The sequence below is a fragment of the Chiloscyllium plagiosum genome, unplaced genomic scaffold (assembly GCF_037043375.1).
Source record: "Chiloscyllium plagiosum isolate Xiang-an unplaced genomic scaffold, Cpla_swu_hap1 HiC_scaffold_3, whole genome shotgun sequence".
Classification (NCBI taxonomy): domain Eukaryota; kingdom Metazoa; phylum Chordata; class Chondrichthyes; order Orectolobiformes; family Hemiscylliidae; genus Chiloscyllium; species Chiloscyllium plagiosum.
Genome location: NW_028270141.1, coordinates 86,244,003 through 86,263,452, shown reverse-complemented (window position 1 = coordinate 86,263,452; position 19,450 = coordinate 86,244,003). Strand labels below are relative to the sequence as shown.

At 43.1% G+C, this 19,450-nt stretch overlaps 1 protein-coding gene across 6 annotated transcripts in view; it reads left to right on the top strand.

The window, feature by feature from the left end:
- Positions 1-374: 374 nt before the first annotated feature.
- LOC122546175 (amine sulfotransferase-like) overlaps positions 375-19,450 on the top strand; it is a 124,461-nt gene continuing 105,385 nt past the window's right edge. Inside the window, exon 1 of one of the 6 annotated variants that reach the window (XM_087981281.1) lies at positions 375-392. Coding sequence is in view for 1 of the 6 variants with exons in the window: in XM_043684981.2 (XP_043540916.2) it covers positions 1,341-1,441 (101 nt within the window). In the remaining 5 variants the exon portion in view is untranslated. Of the gene's footprint in view, positions 393-644; positions 1,018-1,147; positions 1,442-19,450 lie in introns of those variants that run through there. The other 5 variants (XM_043685007.2, XM_043684993.2, XR_015753794.1 and 2 more) reach the window with 5 other exon arrangements.

Sequence of the window (19,450 nt, the reverse complement as noted above, 5' to 3'; positions counted from 1 at the left end):
AGGATGGAAATGGACCCTTCTATCTAACTAGTCCATGCTGACCCTGAAACCAAACTAAGGTGAATGGCAGATGTCTTTTACTTCTGTGCTTCTCTTTTTTCTGTGCTGTATGACTGTAATTCATAACACCCAATTGATATACATTTTTCTAATGGGGATAGGTAGGTAATGCCATGGAAACCTGCCAATGTCCACAATATTAACGACAGTTAAACAAAATAAATAGTTATCAGCACAACCTTAAACCCGGTATTCTGACAGCATGTCCCCTGGACTGGATTAGTTGAAAATGACAGGATGTGACACCAGACCCCTTTGAGAGCCGAAAGGAATCCGTTTACTAACTGCAAATGATATCAACAACTTGAAAACTGGACAATGGTGTTTTGGAGGTAACAATAAAACGAGGAAGTCTGTGTTTGTTGTCGGTTGGGTCTTGAAACAAAACAGTATTTTGCCATAACTGGAATGACAAAATAATAAAATCAATGCTTGGCGTGTGTGTAAGGTAACCGAGTCCACCGTTTCCACTATGTGACCTTTCACCGGATCTGAAAGACGTTTCAGACAATTTCCAGCCCCTGCAATTGGGGAGTTGCAGTGAGAACCTCGCCCGATAGAAAGGACAAGCGCATATACTGGGAAACACTCTCCAATATCAGTCAGCATATGCAGCTAAAGGTGAACCTGTTGCACTTTGATATGTAATGCGTGGGAAGGAACGGCTGGCAACAGATCTCTAAGTAGCTGAGGTAAAGCAGCAATAAATCTGATTGACAGCGCCGCTGAAGTGCCATCATAAACAGGTGGTCAGCCCACATTCTCGGTTATGACCAGTCTTTCCTCTTGAGTTCTATCTCAGTCCGAACTGATTGGGGACGGCGCTGCATTTATTCTTCATCTTTAGAAAGCTGCCTTTCACAGTGAAGAAAGCTGTTGGGAATTCTTTATTAAACAGTGTCATCACAAGTTTGAGAATAGCGTCTGTTTACGGGACGGGGACGGACACAATACGAGGTATGTTTGAAAATCTTTTCGTTCTTAATTTACAAAGAGACAGAAGTACAAAACATACGGGCCAGGTTGGGGTCACGTGGACAGGTCAAAGACTGAAAAAAGTTATTTCACAACCTGAACCCTCTCATTCCAGTCTCCAGGAGAACCTGGAGCTCGGAGTCGAGAGTGTGGCGCTGGAAAATCACGGCAGGTGCAAGAGAATCGACGTTTCGGCCTTTCTCCAGGAATTATGCATGAAATGTCGACTCTCCTGCTCGGATGCTGCCTGACCTGCTGCGCTTTTCCAGCACCACACTCATTCCAGCTTTCAGCCAAGGCTGGAAATGCTGTGGGCAGTTTCTCAGCTTTGGAAATTTCCCGATAATGATGAGGATCCAAGTTATCCAGCCTTTCTACCTGAGCTGCTGTCGGCTGGGCGTCCAAGGTATGCAGAAACGCGGCAACTTCGTTCGGAGGGAATTAGATGGACAGGTCAATGTTCGAGAACGGGTGTTCTCTCACTGCCACCCCGCGCCCCCCTCCCCAAAACCTCCGAGTCCATCACTAGCTTGAGTTCTCCCTCTTCCCCGCCTGGCAGCATTACCTGATACCTCTCACCCTCCTCTCCACCCACCAGCCAAGCTTCCTCGTAGGATCCACTCTCCTTTGCCCACCCTCCGACTCTCCTCCTCAGGCGGTCTGCTATGACAGCATTCCCTGTGAGGGATCAAGGATTTATTCTTCGTGAGGAACTTTTAAAGTAATTAATATTGGAAAAGAGAAAGTCATGGACAGACTAATGAGACTAAAAAGATAACTAATCTGCTGCGCCTTGTGGCCTACACCCAAGAGTGTTAAACGACAGGGCTGCAAAGGTAGTGCATACATTGGCTTGGATCTTGTAGAATGATGTCACTGATATGCTTCTCCACCCAGTTGGTGGCCTGGCCTGTTAGTCAGGTTGCACTGGGTCTGGGGGACTGATCACTGAGCCACTATTAAAACTCCACTGTATTTGGGACTCCAAAATTACAGGCACTTTACCATTTAGTGACTGATCTACTCCGTGCCTGGGAAGTCACTGGAATAAATTACAAGGTCTGTGGAGAATTGGAAGAATATGATATTTCAGAAGAATCAATGTGTCTTTCTGCAAGTGAAATTGTATGCGCTCAATTTGTTTCAGTTTTTAAGGCTGGAATTAGTCGTATGGATAAAGGGGAACCAATGGATATTTGGATTTTCAAAAGGCATTCAATAACGCAGTGCACTACAGCTTGTTACGTAACGTTTATTGGATTGTAACATATTTGCATAGACCAGATTATTTAACCAACAGAGGGAAATTAGTCAGAAGTCACATATAATCCAACAGATTTATTTAAATTCACAAGATTTTGGAGCGCTGCCACTTGTCAGGACTTCGGTCCCAGTCCAACACCGGCATCTCCACATCAGAAGGAAACTAGAACAATACTCCAAAGATACATTAATTTATACAAATGTCATTACTGCTAGTTCTGAATGAAGGTACCTTAAAAGAAACAAAATGACAATTAGATAAAATTTCAGTTTAACATCCATAATAAAGAGTTTGCATTTATGCGGTGTAACAATGGGTTATTTTAAGGATAGCAGGCTGTAGTTGTGTTTTGCAAGGAACATTGCTTGCTTCTTAGGTCTTTATAATTTGTATCAATGATTAAGAAGAGGGGTTGATACCCACATTTGCTGATAATGCCAGTTTCAGTGACAAAGTTCTAAACTCATCATATCTGGCATTCCCTCATTACAGAGACAACTAGTGTTGGTTTAACCGGAGGTTCATCACTCCTCCGGCAAGGTTGAGAAGTTAGGACCTTCATGGAAACCTTAACCGGTACAGAAATTGAATCCATGCTCTTGGCTTCACTTTGCATTACAAACCAGCTGTCCAGCTTTGATCCATCATCAGGGCTGTTGCAAAAGAGTGAGATTTAGCAGAAATTACCTACCCTGTATACGGCTATACCTTTAAACACTGTGCATAGGATTGTCTTACCTGAGGTAATAGAAGAAAGGAAATACAGAGGACATGCAGCACAGGCTTACTTGATTAATAATTGGGATGAGAAGGTTGTCGTGTAGTGTCCCTAACTCTGGACTCATAGGCCCAAGGTCAAGTCCCAACTACTCTAGGGGTGATAAAAAAGAACACAGGTTGTTGTATGATCAACAGTTGAGTAGAACAGGCCTACATTCTCTGAAGTTTACCAGAATAATGGGTGATCTCATGGATGCAGTTACATTTTTAGAAGATAGCTTGACAAGGTAGATGCTGGAAAACTCTTTCCTCCGGCTAAAGTGTCTAAAATGCTAGGGTCCTGTTGTCTCAAGATAAATAACCATATGTTGAGGACTCAGATGGAAAGAAAGTTCTTCAATCTGAAGGTTGTGAACCTTTGGAATTTTCTAACAAGAAATTTGTGGATGTTCAGTCATTGAATACTTTCAAAATAGATATTTAGGCAGTAAGTGAATTAAAGGATTTTTGTCTCATAATGCACGTGTCAAGCTATGATCTTAATGAATGGCAGAAAACCTTTGATTGCTGGTCTGCCTAAACTTATTTATTGATATCAGTCCCAAGTGAATCTTGAGATTTTCTGAATGATGTACTTTTTTTATGTTGTGGTTCTGTTCGCCGAGCTGGAAGTTTTTGTTGCAAACGTTTCGTCCCCTGGCTAGGCGACATCATCAGTGTTTGGGAGCCTCCTGCGAAGCGCTTCTTTGATGTTTCCTCCGGTGTTTATACTGGTCTGTCCCTGCCGCTTCCGGTTGTCAGTTTCAGCTGTCCGCTGTAGTGGTTGGTATATTGGGTCCAGGTTGATGTGTTTGTTGATGGAGTTTGTGGATGAATGCCATGCCTCTAGGAATTCCCTGGCTGTTCTCTGTCTGGCTTGCCCTATGACAGTAGTGTTGTCCCAGTTGAATTCATGTTGCTTGTTGTCTGCGTGTGTGGCTACTAAGGATAGCTGGTTGTGTCGTTTCGTGGCTAGTTGATGTTCGTGGATGCGGATTGTTAGCTGTCTTCCTGTTTGTCCTATATAGTGTTTTGTACAAAATACCATGCAAGGACTGCACAAAACACTATATAGGACAAACAGGAAGACAGCTAACAATCCGCATCCACGAACATCAACTAGCCATGAAACGACACGACCAGCTATCCTTAGTAGCCACACACGCAGACAACAAGCAACATGAATTCGACTGGGACAACACTACTATCATAGGGCAAGCCAGACAGAGAACAGCCAGGGAATTCCTAGAGGCATGGCATTCATCCACAAACTCCACCAACAAACACATCAACCTGGACCCAATATACCAACCACTACAGCGGACAGCTGAAACTGACAACCAGAAGCGGCAGGGACAGACCACTATAAACACCGGAGGAAACATCAAAGAAGCGCTTCGCAGGAGGCTCCCAAGCACTGATGATGTCGCCTAGCCAGGGGACGAAACGTTTGCAACAAAAACTTCCAGCTCGGCGAACAGAACCACAACAACGAGCACCCGAGCTACAAATCTTCTCACAAACTTTGAATACTTTTTTTTATGTTATTCCTCAGTTAGCCCTTGAGGTTGATATGATATTTCTCGTGTGTGTGTGAAGAGAGTTAGCGTGTTCTGCACTTTGTGGGCCAGTTTATTTCACATGTTTAACCAGCAGCACTAGCTACAGCATTGTGCAAAACAAGCAAATATGTGAATCTTTTATGTCAGTACACAGCCTGTCCTTTGGCAAACTCTTAACTTGGCATCCTTTTCTCAATGTTTCTCAACACAACACAGATTCCTCAAAGCCCAAGGCTAACGTTTCAGTGGAATTTGGAGAAAATTTGGCCCTCAGATGTGCAGAACTGATTTTTTTTTCTCTCCCCTGTAAGGCCTATTGCAATGGAAACATGCAAAGTTAGCTATAGGAGCTGGCCTGTTTCAAAGGCCTGCCTTGGTGCTCTGGGATTTGTCCCTGTTGTGACAAACCAAAAAAAGAAAAATGGCCCTCTAGCCCTCACTCCTCAACCCTCTGATACCCCACACATTCTGCATACCCCATCTATGTTCCCCACCTCATACCTTCCTTGCCGATTATGCCCTGCTCTCGCACTATGGCCTTTTGTATCCCCAATGCCAACTTCATGCTAATTTTTGCCAACCCATAACCCTGCCACCTTTTGCCCTTATCACTCACCATACCGACTTACCCAAAACCACTGTGGCATATTTCAGTAGTCATGTCAGATTCAATAACAAAATATATAGGGTTGAATCTTATTGGGGCCTGAAAGTCGTGGGCTGTGATGGAGAAAACTGGTAGAATCACACACATTCCAGGCAGGCCTTACTCAACAATGGGATCAAGTTGTTGCATTAAGTTCAAGGCACCGAGGTGAAATTCTCACTAGACAGAGGCAATTTGTTTATTAAGAGGCATTATTGCTTGTTAATGATGTTATCAACTGCAGATCTCAACAAACAATTCTTGACTAGGAAGTCAAAGGGAGTGTCTGGCAGCTCCAGCTTGCCATTTGCTCTGAAAGGACTTCATGTTGAACACAAGGTACCAAAACCTCACTGTACCAGCATCTTTCATGTACATAGGCCACACACACACCCTGTGTCCATAAACATCGGTATCCAACATCTGCCAACCTTATGGCACATCACGCACCCACTTATATTAGGGATCAAAGAATCTCTACAGTGCAGGAAGAGGACAATCAGCCCATTGAGTCTGCACCGACCCATTGAAGGGCTTCCTTTCCAAACCCACCTCATCTCCAATAACCCTGCATTTACAATAGCTAATCCATCTAGCCTACACAGCCTTGGACACAACAGGGCAATTTCACTATGGCAAATCCACCTAACCTGCACATCTTTGGACATGGGATGAAATCTTCGAGGAGAAAGTGAGGTCTGCAGATGCTGGAGATCAAAGTTGAAACTTTATTGCTGGAACAGCACAGCAGGTCAGGCAGCATCCAGGGAACAGGAGATTCGACGTTTCGGGCACATTCCTGAAGAAGGGCCTGTGCCCGAAACGTCGAATCTCCTGTTCCCTGGATGCTGCCTGACCTGCTGTGCTGTTCCAGCAATAAAGTTTCAACATGGGATGAAACCCCAGAGCACTTGGTAGAAACTTACATAAACATGGAGGGACTGTGTAAATTCCACACAGCCAGTCACCCAAGGCTGGAATTGAACTCAGAAGCAGCAGTGCTAACCACACAGCCACCATACCACCCAGTTCTGTAGTTCAGTGCGGCATCTCAGGAGGCAATTGTAACTAACATTGTAATGCTGTGGCAAGAACACTTTACACTCATAGGCAGCTCATGAACTAGACTGCGTTGCATCTCCAACCTGCTTACTTTATCTCTTATTGCTAATTGACTTTGAGCTTACCGAGATGCTCACAGCACCCTGCCTTACCTTGTCCTTTAGCAGCCTCCCCCATAGTCAGTGATACCAGGTTCACAGAACTGCTGTATTGTCTTGTCATTTAGTGCAGCCACAAAGCAAGGAACATTGTCATTGTTGTCAGCAAGGGTGGGGTATTCTAGATTCACAATGGTAATTCTAATGTAGGAACTCTCAATTTTTCTTTTATTCAGTTTGTTTAGTTTAGCCTCATGCGGAAATTTTGCACAGAATATTTTTATTGCATAATCTTGGAGATGGAAAAGCTTTTTGAAACCGAACTTAAACATTGCTTACAGGAGACTGGAATTTGAAGTTTTTCATCTTGCATTCATCAGAATTAGGATGCAAGAAACAAACCTTGGGAGAAAGAAAGACAATTTGTACAAAATGAGACTGTTGCTGGTGGGTTGGGCCATAATGAGCATGGAGATTTGTTCAAGAACAGTAAACTGTCAAACTTAATTCTCAGACTAAGAGGTTGATACTGATTGGTCAGGGTATTGCCATGGAAATGCAGCAGAGTTTGGCTGTTTCCATGACCCCGCTCTTTCAAATAGTTGCAATGTTTGTATTCCTTTTGCCTTCAGAAAACTGAGTGCTGACTATTTATGTATGTAGCTTCTAGCAGTACAAATGTATCATACATGGCTGATGTTCGTAAATTCCATTCTGGTGTAACTCTTAGAACAGTCTGGATTATTTAATAAATGATTTCCAATAGCAGAAACCCATCTAATGGTGGATATACGCTTCTGAAGTTTGCAAGCACAGATTGGTTAAGCACAAGGGCGTGCTGCTATCTGTAAGTGGTCAACAGGATGTGTTTGATCTTTTGGTGAATGTGAGGTGCTGCATTTAGGAAAGGCAAACCCAGGCAATACTTATATACTGAATGGTAAAGTCCTGGCAAATGTTGCTGAACAAAGAGACCTTGGCGTGCAGCTTCATAGTTCTGTGAAAGTAGAGTCGCAGATTGACAGGATAGTTAAGAAGGTATTTGGTATGCTTTCTTTCATTGAATAGTGCAATGAGTATAAGAGTTAGAAGGTCGTGTTGAGGGTATATAGGACATTGGTTAGGCCACTTTTGAAATACTGTGTTCAATTGTGTTATAGGAAGGACGTTGTGAAACTTGAAAGGGTTCAGAAAAGATTTGCAAGGATGTTGCCAGGATTGGAGTGTTTGAGCTGTAGGGAGAGGCTGAATAGACTGGGGCTATTTTCTCTGGAGCATCAAAGGCTGAGGGGTGACCTTATAGAAGTTTATGAAATCATGTGGGGCATAGAGAGAGTAAATAGCCAAGGTCTTTTACCCCGGGTAGCGGAGTCCAAAACTAGAGAGCATTGGTTTAAGGTGAGAGGGGAAAGATTTAAAAGGGATGTAAGGGGCAACGTTTTCATGCAGAGGGTAGGAATGAGCTGCCAGGGAAGTGATGGAGTCTAGTACAATGACAACATTTAATAAGTATCTGGATGAGTACATGAATAGGAATGGTTTAGAGAGATATAGACTAAATGCTGGCAAATGGGACTAGATTAATTTAGGATATCTGATCAGCATGGATGCATTGGATCGAAGGGTCTGTTTACTCTATGACTCTATGTTCTGCCAGTTACTTAGACTAACATACCTGGTATCTCACTGGCATTGGATCTCATAAGTGACGTGACTCAGTTGTGCAAGAGACAAAACATGATGACCATATTCTGCAGTGGAGAAAATGATATGTGGATTTACACAGTAGCACAAAACATGTTGTTCAAATTTTGGAACACCTTCTCCTTCCAGATAATCTAAAGTAAACTTGGGATGGTCAGGGATGGAAGTGTTGGATGTAGGCCATTTCATACGTTTTAATGGCTGCTGGGTTGATCAAGGTATCAGTTATCATTGCATGATAGTTTTGATATGCCCTATCACAGTGTCAAGCTAACATGGTGAGCAGTGTTAATCCCGAGGAACACAATGGGCCCAGACAGAGGGTCTTGCCATGCACTTAGATCTTGTGCAGACCAGCTGCCGGACGTATTCATTGACATCTTCAACAGCTGCTTGCTACAAACCAAAGTCCCCACCTGCTTCAAGAAGGCCACCATCATCCCAGTACCAAAGAAAACACATGCAATGTGCTTTAATGAGCACTGCCCAGTGGCTCTGACCTCCATAATCATGAAGTGCTTCAAGACACTGGTCATGGCCCACATCAACTCTAGCCTCCCAGCTTGTCTTGATCTTTACCTACTGGTGAAATTAGATTAGATTCCCTACGGTGTGGAAACAGGCCCTTCGGCCCAACCAGTCCACACCAACCCTCCGAAGAGTAACCCACCCAGCCCCTCTGACTAATGCACCTAACACTATGGGCAATTTAGCATGGCCAATTCATCTGACCGGTACATCTTTGGAATGTGGGAGGAAACCGGAGCACCCAGAGGAAACCCATGCAGACACAGGGAGAATGTGCAAACTCCACACAGACAGTCACCCAAGCCTGGAATCGAACCTGGGACCCTGGTGCTGTGAGGCAGCTGTGCTAACCACTGAGCCACCATGCCACCCCACTAGGTCCACAATGGACACAGTTTCCTTAGCCCTACATGCATCCCTGGAATATCTGGATGACAAGAATACATACGTCAGGCTCCTACTCATTGATTACATCAACACTATAAACCCTTCCAGACTAATCTCAAATGCTATCACATAGGTCTCAGCTCCACCCTCGACTCCTCAGTTTCCTGACCCACCTACTGCAATCAGTGAAGATAGACAACTGCACTCCTCCACAAAAATCCTCAACACTGGCGCCCTGTAAGGTTGTGTTCTCAGCCCTCAAATGTGCTCCCTGTACACTCATGACTGTGTAGTCAAATTTTTTATGAATGCCATCTACACATATTTGTTGACAATACCACTGTTACAGGATAGATATCAAACAATGATGACTCTGAATGCAGGAAGGAGATAGAGGACTTGGTGTGATGTTGCAAAGGTAACAATCTCTCAATGTCAGCAAAATAAAAGAACTGATTATTCACTTCAGGAAGAAAGGAGGAGGCCCCACCCCAATCTACAACCGAGCTGAGATGGAGAGGTTTGAGGGCATCAATTTCCTAGGAGTGATGATAACTGACAACTGTCCAGGACTTCCCACGTAGATGTGACAGTCAAGAAGGCACAACAATGCCTCTTCTTCCTCAAGGGGCTTAGGAAATTCAGTATGTCCATAAGGGCCCTCACCAACCTTTACAGATTCACCATTGAAAGCATTGTATTTGGATGCAAAATGGACTGGTACAACAGCTGCTCTGCCCAGGATTGTAAGAAACTACAAAAAGTTGTGTGCACAGACCAGACCGTCACGGATGCCAACCTCTCATCATGGATTCCATTTACATTTCTCATTGCTACAGAAAGACTGCCAACATCATCAAAGACCCCACCCACCCCGGTAATGCTCTCTTCCAACCTCTTCCATCAGGCAGAAGATGCATAAGCTTAAACATACACACTAACCGGTTCGAGAACAGCTTCATACCTGCTGTTATTAAACTAATGAATGGACCTCTCGAGGTTCAAATAATTGTTAATCTTTTTAATATTGATCTTGCTTTGTGAATCTTCTGTGCAGCTGTAACCTTGTAAGCCTCACTCTGGCTAAGCACCCTATGATTTGTATGTCACTGTTTGCTATGATCTGCCTGTACTGCTCACAAAACAAAACTTTTCACTGGACTTAGATGCACGCAACTACAATAAATCATACCAAATCAACAAAATTTTGTGAATTAAGCCCTAGCTATTGACGTTATCATCATCCCACTCTGATGTTGTGGTGGTGGGAAAATTATTGATGGGGCAACTGGAGATAGCTTGGCATAGGACACTTCCTTGAGGCAGTGAGCAACTGCTACCATTTTCTTTTAAGCATGATCAATGATTAGGTTTCTACCTCATTCTGGGATAGGGAATTCCAAAGAGAAACGACAATATGATGTAAATGAGCAAGAAATATAAAGGCAGCCACGAAGCAGCAGCATGCAAGACTAATGATGTGTAGATGAGTTGCTTTGTAACTACAGGTAGTCCTGGGATAATGTGCATTTCAACAGCATGATTTGGCTATAATGTTGCTGAAGAATTAGGGAAGGGTATTTTTGAGAATGCTCACCTCTGCTGGCAATAGCACAATTCCAGCTGGGTTCAGTTTGTGTGCTTCGTTCCACACATGCATCATCTCAGTACAGGTCTTCATGCCATTCTGCACATGTCCTGACATCAGCTGCTGAGAGAGCAGCTTTCTGTGAGAGAGCAACTTCCTTCCTTTTTTAAAATATATCTATTGTTTTAAATTTACTTTTGTTAATAAATATGATGTCAACCTTCATTCACGCTGTGCTATACACTTTGCGTTAGACTTTTAGGTGATATTCCAGCGATCATGAGTGATTTTTTTTGCTGGTCTAACCCCACTTTTCTCATAGGCCCCATTATTTCTATTAGGCGAGGTGTTGCCGCAATGCAACTACGGCATTATAGAAGAACTGACTGTACAAGTTATCAATTTGACTGTTAAGTAAGTATGATTGAGTAAATCTAAGCAAATTAAACTTGTCCTACTTACTAATCCAATATGAGAATGTAATTCTATGTTAAGGAAGCTAACGCAGAATACAAGATGGTGATCAGAGGTGATATATCCTAAAAAAATGAAGGCAGTGTTGCAAATATGACAACCATAGGAAAAGGCCTCAAACAAGATTCAAAGCAATGCATTGATACTGGGGCACCAGAGAAAAGTCACTGGTTGAACTGTGAGTGCTGGATTGATGAGCTGACGAGATTGATGTTTCATGTGTGCAATGAGTTGATTCCAAGTTGGGCTGTAGAAACTGCAGGGCCTTTAAGACATTCTGAGATCTTACTCTCATGCAAAGAAAACATTCAAAACACAAAGCTTGATCCACAGTTACAGTTACTGGAGCTACAGTTTTTTTTGGAATAGCCATTGCCGTATCAGATAAGCAAAGAGTGATGCCATTGGAAATGAGTAATTGCACAGTCATCACTACAGACCTGTCAGACGAGAGAAGTCCTGCTAATCCACATAGATGGTAGAGTTTCAGCTTCGAGTAGAAGTGAAATTTATAATTCATCATCTAGAATGGATGTCTTGCAGGCAACAGCTACAGGAAGCAATTGATCAGATTTTTAGTGAGGACCAGGAAACGGGCAAGGACTGTGCTTTCTCAGAGACGGAGCTGTATGAGTGAATAATGGAGCTGGCTATGGCTTCAACGGACATCAAAAATTTCCCAAAAAAAAACTCTTGGAGACAAAGGAAGATTGTGGCATTGACTGATTGCTAAATGGTGCTGGAAAAAATGAAGTCATTTTAGCTGGACAACAATATCAGGGCTTTTGCTCGAAACGTTGATTCGCCTGCTCCTCAGTTGCTGCCTGACCTGCTGTGCTTTTCCAGCACCACAGTCTCGACTCTAATTTCCAGCATCTGCAGTCCTCACTTTTGCCTAACAATATCAACAAGCATTAGGTGCATTTACTAGTATTGACTCTGTGGTCGGGATGCAGAAATCAAGCACACTGTGCAAATAACACGGCTGTTGCCCCAGTGTGAAGCCGTACTGCATACCAAGATTTTTGCAGGTCTTGTGATGCAAAAGGAATTTAGATTGACCTATGCAATAACTCTGGTCTTATGGATACAATCAAAGGCTGTGATAGGATGCAACCAAGTGCAGCGTAATTGCAGCAACAACTAGGAGTGCCAGAGACTGGCATAAATGTAAGCACATACATAAGATTGGCAGCCAACAGACCATAGTGAAGATTTAGAGTGAAAGAACCTTAAATAGGAAGGCAGACAGATTATCCACATTGTGAATGTGACATATTGTGTAGAGGAGGTCAAACAGTGGAAAATTTTGCCATTATTAAGATCAATTAACATAGTAGGCCAAAACTAAATTAGTAAACACATCTAAAGACTAAAGTTGACATGAACAAATACAAACATCCTGCCACTTGGACTTCGAGCAATTCAAGTACATGGCTTTCGGAATTCCAAGATGCAACCTCCAACAGCAGAGCTAATGAATAAAGTGACATCCCCTCCCTACTATTGTACCTTCATGATGTTCCAGTCGTGATGATCATTTCATCCAGGATGAAATGTAGCCCTGGCACTTCTGCATGGAAGCCATAGGTAACTCTACCTTTGATCTTGTGCCAAAATTGGTTGAGCTGTCCCATTGACTAGTTGACCAACATCCTGACACGCTCATTCTCATGAAATCCTAACTTTAAAATATGCCAGACATGCCATCATTACCTTTGGATATGTCAAGCCCCACTGACAGGACACAACCACCAGAAATGGCAGCTAGGACGGAGTTGCTCTAGGAGTCTTCAGCACTGTTTCTAGTCTGCTTGAAATCTCATGGCATCAGATCAAACATGGGCAAGGAAACCTGATTAGCACCTACCACTTTGCACACCCCTCTCAGCTAGTGAATCAGTACTGCTCTATGTTAACACCAATTAAAAGAAGCATTAAGGTTGACAAAGGCACAGAACGTATTCCGGATTGAGGACTACAATGTTCATCATCAAAAGTATTTCATGAGTTCTGGGCGGCATGGTGGCACAGTGGTTAGCACTGCTGCCTCACAGCGCCAGAGACCCGGTTCAATTCCCGCCTCAGGTGACTCTCTGTGTGGAGTTTGCACATTCTCCCCGTGACTGCATGGTTTCCTCTGGGTGCTCCGGTTTCTTCCCACTATCCAAAAATGTGCAGGTTAGGTGGGATTGGCCACGCTAAATTGCCCATAGTGTTAGGTGAAGGGGTGAATATAGGGGCATGGGTCTGGGTGGGTTGCGCTTTGGCGGGTCGGTGTGGACTTGTTGGGCCGAAGGGCCTGTTTCCACACTGTAAGTAATTTAATCTTAAACTACTGACTGAATTGATCCAAGTCCTTGGAGGGACAACTCATTGTCTGGGTCTACAGCAAGTGGTAAGGAAATCAACAAGAAAGCGATGACTTACTTGACTTCATTCTTACTAATCTACCTGTTGTAGATGCACGTGTCCATGCAGTATCCGTAGGTGTAATCACCACACACATCTTGTGGAGCCAACTCCCATCTTCACATTGAGGACACACTCCATTGTGTTGTGTGGTACTATCAATTGCACATATGCTAAATGGGATAGATTTTAAATAAATCTAGCAGTTCAAGACTGAGTATAAAGGAGGCTCTGTCGACTATCAGCAACAGCAGGATTTTATTCTACTATAAACCATAACCTCATAGCCTGTCTACCATTACCACTAAGCTAGGGGATATAATAGAATAGCAATTTACTGTCACGTGCATTTTTATAATAACAAACATAGTGAGAAGTTTTATAAGTCTCTATACCACTGCACCTGTATTAATAAGTCATAGATAAGAAGAAAAACGATCCAGGCAAAGTTAATCTCAGATGAATTTCAGTTCGGGAAAGCTGGCTAAAGCAATGAACATTGGAATCCCCAGAAGCCACCACTGATGAAGACCTCCACGGTGGGACAAGACTGCTAAACCCGGAGAGCATGCCAAACCAAGACTACCCATCTGGAACAATGATGTGGGGATGCCGGTGTTGGACTGGGGTGTACAAAGTTAAAAATCACACAACACCAGGCTATAGCCCAACAGGTTGAATTGGAAGCACTAGCTTTCGGAGTGCTGCTCCTTCAGCAGGTGGGTGACAACCTCTGAAAGCTAGTGCTTCCAATTAAACCTGTTGGACCCTAACCTGGTGATGTGTGATTTTTAACATCTGGAACAAGGCCACCATGCCGAATCAATCCTGGTTCAAGGAAGAGTGAAGGAGGACAGGTCAGTAGCTATACCTTAAAACTGATGAAAAAATTCTGCACAATATGGAATCACTTACATGCCAAGCAGTGTATCAGCAAATGAAAGACATAGCAAATGGTCCCACAACCATTGGGTCATATATAAGCTCTGTAGTTCACTTGTATCCAGACGTGAATGATGGTGGATAATTAAACATCTCATAAGCGGAGAAGGTTCCACAAATGTCCTTTTTCCTAACTATGTATAGCCCATGGCTGCACCATCTACATGAATTTTCAGACAGATTATTCATCTTAGCCTCCTCTTGAGGTCTGTAGCATCAAAGGTGCCAGCCTTCAGTGAATATGATTCACTTCATGTGGAAATCAATAAATAGCTGAAGGCACTGGACAGTGCAAAGGATATGGATCCTGACAGCTTGGCAATAGCATTGAAGAATGTGCTGCTGAACTAGCTAAGCTCCTAGCCAATTTGTTCCTATACAATTATAACATTGTCATCAATGCAACAAGGTGGAGAATACTGTCCATAAAAACAGGATCAACTACCGTCCAATCAGTTTACCCTCAATTGCAAAATGAAAGTTGTCATCAATTGCACTATCAAGTGGCACATACTCATAGTTTAGATTAGATTCCTTACAGTGTGGAAACAGGCCCTTTGACCCAACCAGTCCCCACCGACTCTCCGAAGAGTAACCCACCCAGACCCATTTCCCTCTGACTAATGCACCTAACACTATGGGCAATTTAGCATGGCCAATTCACCTGACCTGCACATCTTTGGACTGTGGGAACGAAACCAGAGCACTCAGAGGAAACTCACACAGACAGTTGCCCGAGGCTAGAATCGAACCTGGGACCCTGGTGCTATGAGGCAGCAGTTCTAACCACTGAGCCCATGAATGTGATGGTTCTACTGGGGCCTGAACCCAGGACCTGCTGCATGTAAAGCAGACATGATAACCACTACACTATGGAACCTACTTTCCTCCAGTCTTTCTCAGTTCTTAAGTCCCTCATTACGTCCATGCTCCAAACATATACAGAAGAACTGAACTCAAAAGAGAAAGTGAGGGATGCTGGCCTTGACATCAAGACAGCATTTAACAGAGAGTGACATGAAGGAGCCATAGCAAAACTGGAGTCAATGGGAATTGGGATAAACTCTCCTTTAGCACATAAGAAGTTTGTTCTGCTTGTTGGAGGCTAATCATCCCAGCAACAGCACAATCGCTCCAGAAATTTTTCTGGGTAGTCTCTTAGGCCCAACCATTGTCAGCTGCTTCATCAATGACTTTCTCCCCATCCTGAGGTAAGAATTGCAGACATTTGCTGTTTGTGCAATGGTCAGCATCGTTCATGACTGCTCACACTCTGAAGCAGTCCATGGCCACATGCAGCAAGACCTGGACAACATTCAGGATGAGGCTGATTGCAAGAGTACAGCTCAAGTTGCGAGCTGTACAGAATTTTGGTTAGACCACAGCTCTGGGGTACTGTGTGCAGTTCTGGTCATTGCACTGCAGGAAGAATATAATTACAGCGGTATACTTGGAAGGCAGTAAATAGGAGATTCACTGGGATGCTGCCTGGGATGGAGCCTATCAGCTATGAAGAGAGGCTGGATAAACTTGGGCTGTTTTCTTTAGAGCACAGAAGATTGAGGGGGGAACTTGATAGAGGTGTGTAAGATTGTGAGGGATCTTCATAGGGTGAATTAACTGAAGTGTTAATAACAACGGGGAATAATTTTTAAATGAGATAGAGGTTTAGAGGGGATTTGAGGAATTTCTGTATTATTCAGAGCATAGTGGCGTCTAGACAGTTCTGCCGAGGAGGGTAGCTGAGGGAGGAAATGTCACAGCCTTTTAAAATGTACTTGGATGAACATTTCAAATGTAATATTCAAGGCTGTGGGGCTAATGCAAGAAAGTGGGACTAGTGTAAGTAGTAGTACACTTCTGATGGTGCAGACTTGATGTTCTGAAGGGCCTCTTCTGCACTGTATGATTCCATGATTTGATGGACATTATAACCTCATGCAAAATGATCACCACACAAACAAGTTGAGTACAATCAAGTGTATAATGTCTTGATCACCAGGAGATTGCTTATAATGTGTTCCTGAAGAATTGTCAAACTGCTTCTATATTATGCAGATGAAGTAGTTGCAAATCGATTTAAATAATGTGTATGCGCATATATATATCTATATATATATATATATATATATATTTTATATATATTCACATACACACACACATATATATAATATTTTAGTCTTGTTACATGTAATTTCATCTTGGATATATAAGGATATTGTCATACTACTTTAAGAGTTGATATGAACCAAGTATCAGGATGACATTACATTCATGAGGAGGCCAACCAACAACAATGAAGACCAAGGATGTGTACGTAAGTTACTGTCACTGTAAGTCATCAGTTTGTTACTTAAACCTATTTGATTCTGCAATAATGAAGAAACACAAGAATATGACAATGAGAGGTTATGAAGTGTTGAGGTATAAAGGGACCTGCTGTCCTTTTCATAAGTCACTAAAAACTAGCATGCAGGTGCAACAATCAATTAGGCTCAGTGGTTAGCACTGCTGCCTCAAAGCACCAGGGACCCCGGTTCGATTCCAGCCTTGGGTAACTGTCTGTGTGGAGTTTGCACATTCTCCCTGTGTCTGCGTGGGTTTCCTTCCACAGTCCAAAGACCAGCAGGTCAAGTGAATTGGCCACGCTAAATTGCCCATAATGTTAGCTGCATTAGTCAGAGGGAATTGGGCCTGGGTGGGTTACTCTTCGGAGGGTCAGTGTGGACTGGTTGGGCCGAAGGACCTGTTTCCACACTGTAGGGAATCTAATCTAATCTAGGAACAAAATTTAAAATCATGGTATGATCCTGCAAAAGAGGATTGATGTGGGCAGAGCGGTAGATGTGATCTATATGGACTTCAGTAAGGCATTCGACAAGGTTCCCCATGGGAGACTGGTTAGCAAGATTAGAATTCATGGAATACGGGGAGAACTTGCCATTTGGTTACAGAACTGCCCAAAGGTAGAAGACAGAGGGTGGTGTTGGAGGGTTGTTTTTCAGATTGTAGGCCTGTGACCAGTGGAGTGCCACACGGATCGGTGCTGGGTCCACTGCTTTTTGCCATTTATATAAATGATTTGGATGCGAGCATAAGAGGTATAGTTAGTAAGTTTGCAGATGACACCAAAATTGGAGGTGTAATGGACAGTGAAGAAGGTTGCCTCAGGTTACAACGGGATCTTGATCAGATGGGCTAATGGGCTGAGAAGTGGCAGGTGGTGTTTAATTTAGATAAATATTAGGTGCTGCATTTTGGGAAAGCAAATCTTAGCAGTATTTATATACTTAATGGTACTGTCCTCGGAAGTGTTGCTGAACAGAGGCCTTGCAGTGTAGGTTCATAGCTCCTTGAAAGTGGAGTTGCAGGTAGATAGGGTAGTGAAGAAGGCATTTGGTATGCTTTCCTTTATGGTCAGAGTATTGAGTACAGGAGTTGGGAGATCATGTTGCGGCTGTACAGGACATTGGTTAGGCCACTGTTGGAATATTGCGTGCAATTCTGGTTTCTTCCTATCGGAAGGATGTTGTGAAACTTGAAAGGGTTCAGACAAGATTTACAAGGATGTTGCCAGGGTTGGAGGATTTGAGCTATAGGGAAAGGTTGAATACATTAGGGCTGTTTTCCCTGGAGCAGCGGAGGCTGAGAGATGACCTTATAGAGGTTTATAAAATCATGAGGGGCATGGATAGGATAAATAGACAAAGTCTTTTCTCTGAGTTGGGGGAGTCCAGAACTAGAGGGCATAGGTTTAGGGTGAGAGGGGAAAGATATAAAAGAGACCCAAGGGGCAACCTTTTCACACAGAGGTTGGTACATATATGGAATGAGCCAGGGGAAGTGGTGGACGTTGGTACAATTGCAACATTTAAAAGGCATCTGGATAGGTATATGAATAGGAAGGGTTTGGAAGGCTATGGGCCAAGTGCTGGCAGGTGGGACTAGATAAGGTTGGGATATCTGGTTGGCATGGACGAGTTGGACCGAAGGGTCTGTTTCTGTGCTGTACATCTCTATGACTCTCTGACTCTATGTGACTGGCAGTCTGCATCCAACATTGCAGAATACATAATTCCAGCTCACAGTTCAATAGAGTGCATAGAAAAACAAATTCTACTTGGCTCAACTTCTCAGCCACTTATAGTAGGCTTTTGTCATGTCTTAAACTGGTCACTAGATGGCGAGGTTTACTGCTGCACACTATTCAATTGAGGAGGAAGCAGTAAAACCAGAAACACAACTCAGAACTTAAAGGGGAATAATGTGAGGAAACACATTGGTTTTAATCAATAGTGAGATTATATTGAGGCAGCGCATACATTAAGTGTTTGTCAACTGTTTCATCACATTTTAGAAAGACATGAAAGGTAGCAGAGTGGTAATTCAGGCTAAAGACTGCTTCGCCTAATGACTCGAGGCAACACATTTCGCAGACTCATGAACAGTTACAGGTCAAAGCGATGTCATTCAGCAGTTTGTGTTTACACTGTCTCCCCAGATGAGCAATGCACCATCTTAGTGCAATAGATTTGACGTATCATCTTATCTTTCACCCAACAGACTTTGGTTTTTCAAAGCTTTTGATATTTATTTTTCAATAGTTTTAAAGTTCAGTAGTCATGAAGTCTTTACTATAAGCAAAGGCATTTTTACATGATGAGTTTATTAGCCATATACCTTCCTGAGCCAACTAAGTGCACTGCCATTAGTTATCCCAACTGTTGTGCATTTTTTTCAGCCATTCACAGAATAAGGGCCTCGCAGGCAAAGCCACTAATTGCCTAAAGGGCAGTTTAAGAGTCAGCCACATTGCTGTGGGTCTGGAGTTACATGTAGGCCAGACCAGGTAAGAGTGGCAGTTTCCCTCCCGAAAGGACATTAGTGAATCAGCTGGATCACCATGAAACCATTGTTGATTGTTGGAAAAAAACAGCAATTTGACTGACTCTTAAACTATCCTCTCAGTCATTAGAGATGGGCAATTTT